The sequence below is a fragment of the Aspergillus brunneoviolaceus genome (assembly GCF_003184695.1).
Source record: "Aspergillus brunneoviolaceus CBS 621.78 unplaced genomic scaffold BO95scaffold_22, whole genome shotgun sequence".
Lineage (NCBI taxonomy): Eukaryota > Fungi > Ascomycota > Eurotiomycetes > Eurotiales > Aspergillaceae > Aspergillus > Aspergillus brunneoviolaceus.
In genome coordinates this window covers 385,975-396,745 of record NW_020290752.1, presented here as the reverse complement: position 1 = coordinate 396,745, position 10,771 = coordinate 385,975, and the positions used below count along the sequence as shown (strand labels likewise).

The window sequence follows — 10,771 nt, the reverse complement described above, 5'->3', positions numbered from 1 at the left end:
ATCGGGTAGTTATCAGGCAGCTCAGCTTATCGGTCTTGGGAGGCTGGGAACGTGCGGTACCGGTCAATTATTGTAATCGGCTATTGCTCTGGCTGTCAACTGTCAAGAAAATCCAATACAGCTTCAATTGAGGAAGCTCTGACCATACCTAAGCTCGTGCAAGGACCAGAAGTGGACTCAATATCTGACTGCAGGTGACTGTGAGTGGGGTTGCCTGAGGTGTCGACCAGGTACGTAAGTGCGGAGACAGGCTGCAGTTCAGGGCAGTTTCCCTGTCCTCAATTCCTCCAGCCACTGGATTTTACTATTTTTGTCCGCGCGGGCAAGCAAGAAGCAAGCTAAGAGGATGAATTTAAATACGCCGCCCACCAAGGCGGGCCTCGATCTCTTGTCACTACTTGTATGCTCCAGCCTTCCATTCCATTCTCAATATTACAATTGATTCTCCCTCCCTCCTCCCTCCCTCCATCCATCACTATTACTGGCATTGTTTGTTACTGCTCCTCTATTCCTCTTCCTACATCTCCTGCAGTGAGTGCGGCAACCTTCAAGCATGTCTGCTGCTCCGCGCCGCAATGGCCAGCCACCACCGCCATGCGAACCGTGCCGCAAGTCCAAAATGCGCTGCGACAATGTAATCCCCGCCTGCCAGAATTGCATCCGTCGAGGCAAGGCCGAGAACTGTGTGTATCCCGCCCCTCCCGCCACGCGCACCTGGTACTCGGACAATGCTCCGTCGCCGACCGCGTCTCCGCGCTCGCAGGGCCGCCCGGACTCCTTCACCCAAGGTGGCCGGTCAACCCCCAACGGGGACGAGAAACTAGCCGCCATGGGTCTTCCCACCACCGCCACCACCGCCAACAACAACAATAGCTCGGCCATGTTCAGTGAGATGGAGGACCAGTTTCGGGGGTCCATGTACCTCGATGCTTCCTCCGCGGGCCGGGCCGAGCCTGCCACCACGCCGGATCCGAGGCAGGTCCAGATGGGCGCCCGACTGCTCACCTTGCTGTTCGAGAACCTGCCCCTGTATGAGCGTTTGGCGGAGACCTCGCTGGATGTGTGGCCCGAGGGGTGCATCCTGGGTCACCGGCTCATCACGGGGATGTTTGAGGCCCTCGAGGATATCCTGGAGGCCTTAACTTCTGACCCCAGCTACGTCAAGGATCGCCATTCGACGATGCTGCGGTGGGCGCAGAAGATCTTCGACGACAGCGCCAAGCCCCTGACGGTGCATGCGGCCACCACCCCGGAGGACTATATCCGGCGGATCTCCTCCCGGTGGGAGGGCATTGGGCTGGTGTACTCGATCGTCGGGCAGGGCGCCATGCTGGAGCGCGATTGGCGGTCCATCCGCGAGCGCGAACGCAATGCGCCCCGTGATCAGAAGTTGTTGGCGGCCCAGGCAGTCTCGGCGAGTGATGCCTGTCTGCAGTTCTGTGATACCTTTGGCGCGGTGGATGATTCGCTGGGCTGGTTGTTGTTCCAGCATCTTCATCTCTTGACCTTGGTTTACGGTGAAAATGGTATGTTTGATGAGTTTCTCTTGGTGCGGGCAATCGGGACGTAGGCTAACAACTGACAGATCCTCGAGCGTGGAGGAAGCTGGCCGAGCTTGCGACAGTGGCTTTCACTCTCGGTTCCAATCAATCAGAGAAGGACACGAGGACCCCCTTCTTCGTGGTCGAGCTTCGCAAACGTCTGGTTGCGGGCGCATACAGCATCGACAAACAGCTGGCCACCTCCTTGGGCAGACCCCCCCAGATCAGCTGGCGCTACTATGACGTCCAGTTCCCGCTCGACCTGAGCTATGATGAGATTCTAGCCGAGCCGAAGATCCGCGAGGCGGCCATCAGCAAGCTGGACAAGACGGGATGGAATACCCAGGGAGTCGTGGGGAAGTCCGCGTGGCTTCGGATTGCGCTGCTCATTGGCTCGACGAGGGAGCAGATTCTGGAATTGTCGCTCAGTCGCCGTATTGACGATTTGTCTCGCAAGGTTCAGTAAGTGCCTTGTCACGCTCTCTGCAAGACATATCGCTTACATCGCATGCTTAGGGAGGTGTCTCAGCAATCTCACAAAACTTGGAACGAGCTGCCCGGCTTCCTTCGCTGGCGGCCTGGCTCTCCCGACCCGAACGGTTCGAGCAGTGTTCTTTTGCCTCTGTACTTGAACTTCCTCTACAATGACTTCCTCCTTTACCGGGTTTTGGTGAAGCGGACCCAAAGCGGTGGGGAGGGCTTGATCAGCGTGTCACAAAACATACTGAGCACCATTCTCGAGCTCATTGGGAAGGAAATTGGGTCTAGGGCTGGCACCTATAATGTCGGATGGAATGTGCGTAGTGCCAATTTCTTTAGTGCTGCGAATCTGTACTGACAGCTTACAGGCATCGTCCTTTGGTCTTCCTGCAGCCGGAGTCTTAGCTATCGAGCTCCTCCGTCAATCCGAAGCCCAATCTCAGGTCCAAGCCACCCCGTTCCGCCGATCGGAGGTTATCCAGAAACTCACTGTCTTCGCCTCTCATCTCCAATACGTCGTCCGCCCGCATGATGGCATGTACGATGTCTGCCAGCGTGCACGGAAGGTCATCTCCAACATTCTGGATCGGGTCCTCACGGTCAACGCATCCCCGATGCCTGCCACCTTGCCCGCCGATGTTCTGGCAACCAACTGGCTGAACGGCGAAAATGTGACCCTTGATGACGGCACGGACTTGTACCGGTGGATTGAGAATCTCTATCCGGATACGGCTGCATCCACGGCTTCCTGGGCTTGAGCCCGACACAGCCTCATGATATGGAAATGATTGATGAAATAAGCCGATGACCGTGGGCAGATCCAGATTCAGATGTGTCTGTCACCTCCCACCCTACCATGTTATGACCATATACCCCTTCTATGTGACCCGGGACACGCGAAAGTGTGCAGATTGCCCTGTGATGAGTATGGAAGACGAGGTGCACTTCGCATGCTCCATAATGCTGTATTTCAGTTTGCCACCTGTTCTTTCCTTTCAGTTCCGTGGCATTTTTTTGCTTCTTGCAAGCTTCTTCTGCGGCGAACAGGTAGCTAGAATTGTATTTGGGCAACAATGATTATTTATGCCATGTAGCGTGTCATTGCAATCGGCGGAATACACGTCAGCGCATGCAGTCTATTGCATTCAGCTGAAGCGGGATGGTTCCCATTTAGAGTTCTGATTGAGCTGCAACGCAACGTAGGATCTGACAGGGCTCATTCTAGCCGATGACTCTGCTGTTGTTGAGGACAGATACTCCGGAACTCCGTCAGAACTCGTTGTAGAAGGGAGCTCACTCATTATTGAGACCAGACGCCCTTGCGTATCGGCTATCTTTAGAAGCACTAGTGTGGATGATCGATAGGCGATAAGTTATCGGGCTATTGACGGGCTGATAAGCCAAGGCGGGCGGGCATGTGATCACTTCAGGGATGGGAGGGAATGTGGGGCGGTGTTTACCGACCGAACCAGGACATCATCACATGGAGTGGGTGGTAGCAGAATGTGGCGGATACTACGACTCTGCTTGGACGCTGTCGACGCTGTCAACTCTGCGCCAGATTTTGTAAATGCGATGACTCAATTGCAAGGTTGTGAGGACAATCGGATCCTCGGATCCAGGGATTCAGCATTCAGCGAGCCCTGAGAATGACTCCGCTGTGTTTCTGTCTTTCCGCCACCGCGGCGTCGATCCCGTGTGCCCAATCGTGGTGGAGTGATTGGCCGGCGACCTCCGCATTTTCCGGGTGCCTGCATGGATGCCTTAATGCCTGGCGTGGTGCCAGACCCAGCGTAACTGCGTCACTGGGTCCCTTTCCCCCCCATTCCTTGTCCTTGTACCGAGTACTTGTACACAGTCTCCCCTTTACCTTCTACTCCCTCCTCTCTCTCTCTCTTTCTCTCTCTCTCTCGCTCTTACTCTTCGTTCAGTGTTTGGACTCGTGAATTTTCCTCCAGCTCTCTTGTCTGTCTTTACCTCTGTTTGTACATACACATACACACAAATCAAGACATGTCAGCTGTCGCAAATGACGGGTTCTCCGTCATCCATACTAGTGGCCGAACAGGCCCGCCGGATCTCCGATTAATTCACTACAACGATGTCTACCACGTAGAGTAAGTTGTCATTGCACCTTGAGGTGGACATCCCGACCACAGAGAATATGTCGCTAACACTCAGCCGATTCCCATAGACCAGGTTCCGCCGAGCCCGTAGGCGGCGTCCCGCGCTTCCAGTCTGTCGCTAATTACTATCGCTCCGATCCCGCCTTTGCCGGCCAGCCCGGCGTGCTTACCTTCTTCTCCGGCGATGCTTACAACCCGAGTCTGGAGAGTTCGGTCACGAAGGGCAAGCATATGGTGCCATTTCTGAATAAGATTGGGACGGATGTTGCTTGTGTTGGGGTATGTTTCACTTTCCTGGTTGATGTTTTCAAGGTGGGCTGGGCAAGCTTGGATAGTGGTGGAATACGAGAGCTCAGTCAGGCCATTTGGTGCGGAATACGAGATAAGCTGACCAACTCACCTGCCGGGTTTAGAACCACGATCTCGATTTCGGAGTCACGCAATTCCGCCATCTACGCACACAATGCCAGTTTCCCTGGTTGTTGGCCAATGTTATCGATCCGGCGCTGGGGGAGGATGTCCCCATCGCTGACTGTGAGAAGACCGTGATGCTGACCGCATCGAATGGGATCAAGGTCGGGGTGATTGGGCTTGGGGAGAGGGAATGGTACGTTTGCATCCGCGCTGACACAGGTGCATACACCGCTACTTGAGAGGTCATATTTGCTGACCATGGTGCATGTTCGCTGATTTAGGTTGGGAACGATTAATGCCCTACCACCGGATCTAATTTACAAGTCGGCGTCGAAGACGGCGTTGGAGCTTGCGCCCCGGCTGCGCGAGCAAGGGGCGGATATCGTCGTCGCTGTCACCCATCAACGCGAACCGAATGATTATAAGTTGGCTGAGAATCTGACACCGGGGCTGGTGGATATTATTCTGGGGGGTCACGACCACTTCTATGCACATGCTGTAGTCAACGGGGTGCATATTCTCCGGTCGGGTACCGATTTCAAGCAGTTGAGCTATTTGGAAGCTTGGCGGAAGGCAGACGGCGCGGGATGGGATTTTGATATCGTGCGCAGAGACCTGGTTCGATCAATCCCTGAGGATCCGTCCGCTAGGGCCATGGTTGGCCGGTTGACGTCGAGCTTGAAGGCCAAGTTGGAGAAGCCTATTGGATACACTACGCGGCCGCTGGACGGTCGATTTTCCACCGTGCGTCAACGAGAGTCGAATCTGGGTAATTTCGCCTGCGATCTCATGCGGTTCTACTATGGCGCCGACTGCGCGATGATGGCTGGTGGGACTATTCGGGGCGATCAGATCTACCAGCCCGGGGTGTTGAAGGTGAAGGATATTCTTAACTGCTTTCCGTTCGAGGACCCTGTCGTTCTCCTCCGCATCAAAGGCCAAGCGCTCTTCGATGCCTTGGAGAATGGAGTCAGTCAGCTTCCCGCGTTGGAGGGGCGGTTCCCGCAGGTGTCGAACATCTCATTCAGCTACAACCCATCTTCGCCGCCCGGCTCGCGGATTAACTGGGCCAAAATTGGTGGGCAGCCCATTGACTTTGGCCAAAGCTACCTGCTTGCCACCCGTGGCTACATGGGTCGTGGCAAAGACGGATTTGCGTCACTGCTCGTGCAGTCAGAGGGTGGCGAAGTAGAAGAGGTGGTTGACGAGGAAAGCGGCATCCTCATCAGCACCCTGCTCCGTCAGTACTTCCTTAGTCTGAAAGTCCTGGGGAAATGGCAGCGATGGAGCCAGAGCTTGACGCGCCACTGGGGCACAGTGCACAAGAACCTGCACAGAGACGAATGGCTGAAAGCTCCCTCGACCCAGGTATCACCCTCATCGGAGAAAGTGCCGTACCACGTCCAGCGACCTACCTTGAACCGCACGAAGCAGAAATACTACTACGGACGCTATTCCCCCAGCGACTCCTCTGAGTCAGAGAGATCTGACCAGGCCTCGCTGGATTCGGACTCCGACACCGACCCTGAGGTGTTGACGTCGCCACAGCCGATCACCAATTATGTCACTCACCCGGCGAAGTCGGCTACGGAGGAGGAACATCGTCTGCGGCTTGCCCGCAAGGTGACTCGGCTCTGGATGCGCAAGGCCGGGCTGCAGCCGTCTCCGATCAACGATTCGGAAGAGCTGGGAGGGTTCACCCCGAACTGGACGCCGGGGATTTCTCCGCGATTGGAGGGGAGGATTATCATTGAAGGAGTTTGAACTTTTGACGGGTGTGGATTTTTCTTGGTTTCAGAATTATTTGTCTGGGTATAGCAAGCATCAGGGAGCATTTCGGGTTTTGCATGAGTCATGATATACAGCGTTGGCATTTTGTTTTCGTGTGTGTCATATATTAATTGAACTCATGAATATTAGTCTATCATTCAGCTATCATTTCTGTCTATAAACATAATGTAGGGTGAGAGTCTAATTATTATGCAATTTTGCGGCCGGCATCGAGTCATGGGATTACGGTGGCGAATGTTGTGTGGGCTTTCGGTCCAGTTCCGGCGATCTAGATCTTGTCATGCACAACCATATGATTAGGTTCGTCCCTCCTGATGATCCTCTCTATGTGAGCAACTAATGGCCAGGAAGGATAGACATTGCTCAGTCCAAGGGTGAATGAGGCACATTGTACTCCGTACATATTGAAGAAAACTATTATGACTTGTCGCAAAGATGGACAGACCCTTCCATGGAATCCATTCAATATTGTATTGCTGTGCGTTGAATATACCTCAACAGCTTTCACAAAAGATGGATACCCCAGTCTGTGAATAGTCAGAACAATAGAATCATTCACGTCGACGGCTTGATGAGTATTCACTACCATCTGGCCAGCCAGCTTGGTCTAGCATAAAACCCCCCTCCTTCTCAGTTTCGTTTCCACTTCCATCTTCTCAACTGTCTTCCTTCCTGTCTTCAACAGCTTCTGTCTTCATGTCCTACTTGTTTCTACACCCTGGCTCTACATCAAGTCTTCTGTATCCAGTACTCTACTCTTCAATATCCTATACCTACATCCCAAGATCCTTCTGATCATCTGGATCATTTGACTTGCCCTACACAACCCTGCCTCAACCAATGACGCTCAACCATCCGGCCTGTCTGCCTTCCCCTGATCTAGACCCGTCTCCTACATTCGAATCTCACTCTCAGATACTGCGCTAGAAGCCAGGCAGAACGCAAGACTTGTGCATCTGCATCCTTTCGATTATTCCCTTCCATCTTGAAGAGACCTGTGGAACTGTTTTGTCATGTCCCTTTCTTCAGTCCATCTGCTTCCGAAAAGTACCATAGGTAATTCTACATACTCCGCTGTATGTCACCAGATAATCGAAGCTTTCCACCATCGATCCAGACTTGCCCTATCCGAAAAGACGAGACCTTCGTTCTGCAGAGCCATTCTACCCCCTCCCACTGTGGAACTTGCACCCCGTCTGGTTCTGGTTGAGCCACGAGCACTCATGCTGACGGTCTGCGATAAGCTCAACCAGGAATAGCTGCGTCTTGGCTATTGAGCGGAATGCCAGAATCAGGTGCGTGCCCTATTCTCGGAAGCTTGGTTGGCGTGCTGATGCAGCGGTAGATGTAGTCGACTTTTACCATGCCGATTATAAGTATGTATTCGAGTGGAATTGGCAGTGAATCGACAGGATGTTTGGGAGACCGAAACTGAACGTGGAGGTTCGGATTTCGGGTACTGTCATACGCTCCGACAAGTGACGAAGATGCATGGATTGCAAGATCCCCGGCCCCCATCCCCAAGTTGAGTCTTCCTACACCGGCAAGGGAGCATGGGCTTATTTCAAGGTAGCTTCCCAGGGATCTCTGAGCAGGGAAGTAGAGATCGGGTACTTACCAGGTGTTTTGGGAGCCGTACGCGTTCAGCTGCTGCTCGAGATTCCTCCTTGACGGAGAAATGCGATTCTTGACAGCATTCACAACCTTCCGGCGCTGGCTGTGTATGGGGTTTACTTATCCCAGCGTCTTCGTTCTGCCGGCCTTGTGGTACCTGGGCATGCTGAGCTTGCTGCTATTATTGTATCTTTGCCGCCAAGGTTGGCAATCTTGGTGATGGCTGGGATTTTTCGCATCGATTGCCAAACACACGTGGCTCTCCTGGCTGTAGGCTAGGGCATTGCTTTTCTGAGCCCCCAGCGTGAGGTGGGATTTTCATTCAGCACATATCAGAAGCATATCTTTAAGAAGGAGCTTTGCCGATCTAATATCGATACACCAGCGTATTGATCATGTTGGTTGGCCTTTCGTTTTTGTTTCTATTGCGGTGTTTTTATTCCGGCAATGGGGACGATGTATGGAAGCACCTTGTTGTGATTGAGGCCCAAGACGGCCGCGAAGTTAAGCGAGGCAATCACCCAGCCTTTTGGGTGCATGCGTAAGTAGGCATCACTTCGGGGAAAGATCCCGATCCCGGGCCAGCTCCGATTGCTGCCAGAATTCCCGGCAGGCTGGTAAACCCGCTCTAAAGCTTTGGTCTCATAGCAGACGGCGATCGCTTCAACTTTTATCGTCTGGACAAGTCGTGGTTGGATTCTGGTACGTTTGAGTCACAATACGCATATGAGAGTGACTAACCCGGGTCATAGGTATCTGAGTTCCAAATACATGTCGCACCACGTCATCGAAATAATCATCCCGAAGTAAACCATCAAATTGGAGTACGGTGCCTCAATGATTGAGCATTGTCAGACCTTCTATCCTGGATCTTGATACGCAGCTTGGGCAATGCTCCACTAAGGCAACAGAACGAACGTTCTACCTACCACTGACTGCTGTGTTGGGACGGTGGTGTGTCTCGAGTTACTTGGGAGCAATCCGTACAGAGTATTCCCGTGCACCTGGACCTTGGAGGAGGATTTGCCTTTGATGGCATCTCCTGTCCAGATGCAAGTTCCTTATGGACATGCTCTGATGGAGTGTGCAACGCAGCAATGAAACATCGAGCGGGCGTCGATTCATCTTACCTTGCAGTATGGCTGTCCGACCGCATGGGAATCTGTCCGTGCGCGGTACCTGATGGATATTCTCTCGGTTTTGCAGATGACTTTCAGATTGGCAGTCGGTGCATAAGCTTTCATGTACGGATTTACACAAACGCTATTCGAAGGTATCGCCATCGACGCATCTGCGTCGGTGGAGCATCTACTTGCTGATATTCAAGAACGGTTCTGTAACTCTAGCAAACATCGTTTTGGAGACGCCCAGTACGAAGGCGTCTCTCCCGACATAGCCGTGAGGTCCTTCGGAGACTGGGATTGCTCTGGGAAGTCCACAATATGAGGTATGTAGAGGGGACTCCGACAACGACAGCATTTTCGAATATCTTGAACCTTGGGAAGATGTGGAGACTCGCTGGGTCAAAAAGAAAAATGAAAATGCTTAACAATCCTGAAGCAAAGGACATGGCCTTACCGAGCAACAACTTGAGGCCTTGTTTTGGCAACCTCCTCGTGTCCGCAAACATTATGAAGAGTATTTACTCTCGCTGCATGACATGACTACGGCGCTGACGTCACGCTCGTGTGATAGAATATCATATAACATTCTCAGGCACTATCATGACTGCTAAGCAACCATTTGTGATTCGAGCACCATGGATGCGGATTTTCTGGATTCTGAGCGAAGCTTTTCTTTCTACCACCCTCGGTGCCATGGCAGATCGAGAATCAGACCTTCGATCAGAGTTTTTGAAATGACTTCCTCCGACGTGAGGCCTACATCATGAGATAGTTTGGTCTCCACAAAGCTGGATTGGCCGGATTCATACGGAGGTGTCCAATTGGAGATACGGAAATTCCCAGACCGTGACAGAAAGTGATAGGCGTTGGACCGTGGTGGATACGGTTTAGTCTTGGAAATTGGGCTAATCGTGTGCTGAAAAAGCCGCCTGGGAAGCTAGTTCTCTCTCATCTCGTCAGAGCAGACCCCTTCCGAGAAAGAGAAACTTCTTCTTGCCGTCTGCTATGATTCGTCGAGGTTCGAGCCAGAACCCATACAAGGAACCCGAGGAGGTCGAACTTTGCCACCTCCTGGGTTATATCTTACCAGCAAAGTAGGCAGCTATGTTTGTTCCTGCTATACCCTCAGCTAACCCATAGCTTGCTCCAACATGTCATATTGAAAGACTACACGGTGCTTCTTTTCGCAAACTACCTGAACGTCTGGACATGCTGCGGCCACCCAAAAAGTCTTTGGGGTTCTCGATTCAATAGGGACCTCGATGGTTCGTACTGCACCGCACGCGAGACCGCTCGAAATAAGTCTGCCAGGAAAGCGTTGTCCCCGAAAGTATGCCGTCATCCTAGCGAGGCTCAAATCTCAAAGCCTCGAGATGTGCGTGTCTCTGACTACATGCATGAATCGCTTTGTTCCAAAATGTGCCACTCCAATCAAGGTGTCAGACGTGGGTATGGACCCGTACAGAGGACCCATTCAAGGGGCGGGAGTCATCCTTGAGCCTCGGAACGTGGATTGGAGATCATTCAAAGGAGATCTAGCATCAGGGCAGGGGAGCATCGCCTTGAGCGGTGATCCATTTCCCGCACTCCAGAGTTCCCGCCAGGCTTAGACGACTGAGCATGTACTCATGACCACCCAGAGTGGCAGGGACATGTCGCACGAATTGCGACGTTTCGATGA

At 52.8% G+C, this 10,771-nt stretch overlaps 2 protein-coding genes across 2 annotated transcripts; both read left to right on the top strand.

Moving 5' to 3' along the window:
• Window positions 1–408: 408 nt before the first annotated feature.
• On the top strand, window positions 409–3,122 carry BO95DRAFT_441422 (putative C6 transcription factor). The gene is made up of 4 exons (XM_025586171.1): window positions 409–1,526; window positions 1,586–2,003; window positions 2,058–2,337; window positions 2,390–3,122. The coding sequence occupies exons 1-4, from the start codon at window positions 554–556 to the stop codon at window positions 2,777–2,779; spliced, it is 2,061 nt and encodes a 686-aa protein (XP_025443806.1). The 5' UTR covers window positions 409–553; the 3' UTR covers window positions 2,780–3,122.
• A 783-nt stretch (window positions 3,123–3,905) lies between these two features.
• Window positions 3,906–6,499, top strand: BO95DRAFT_441421 (putative 5'-nucleotidase). The gene is made up of 4 exons (XM_025586170.1): window positions 3,906–4,138; window positions 4,216–4,426; window positions 4,561–4,754; window positions 4,843–6,499. The coding sequence occupies exons 1-4, from the start codon at window positions 4,035–4,037 to the stop codon at window positions 6,323–6,325; spliced, it is 1,992 nt and encodes a 663-aa protein (XP_025443805.1). The 5' UTR covers window positions 3,906–4,034; the 3' UTR covers window positions 6,326–6,499.
• The last annotated feature ends 4,272 nt before the right edge of the window (window positions 6,500–10,771 follow it).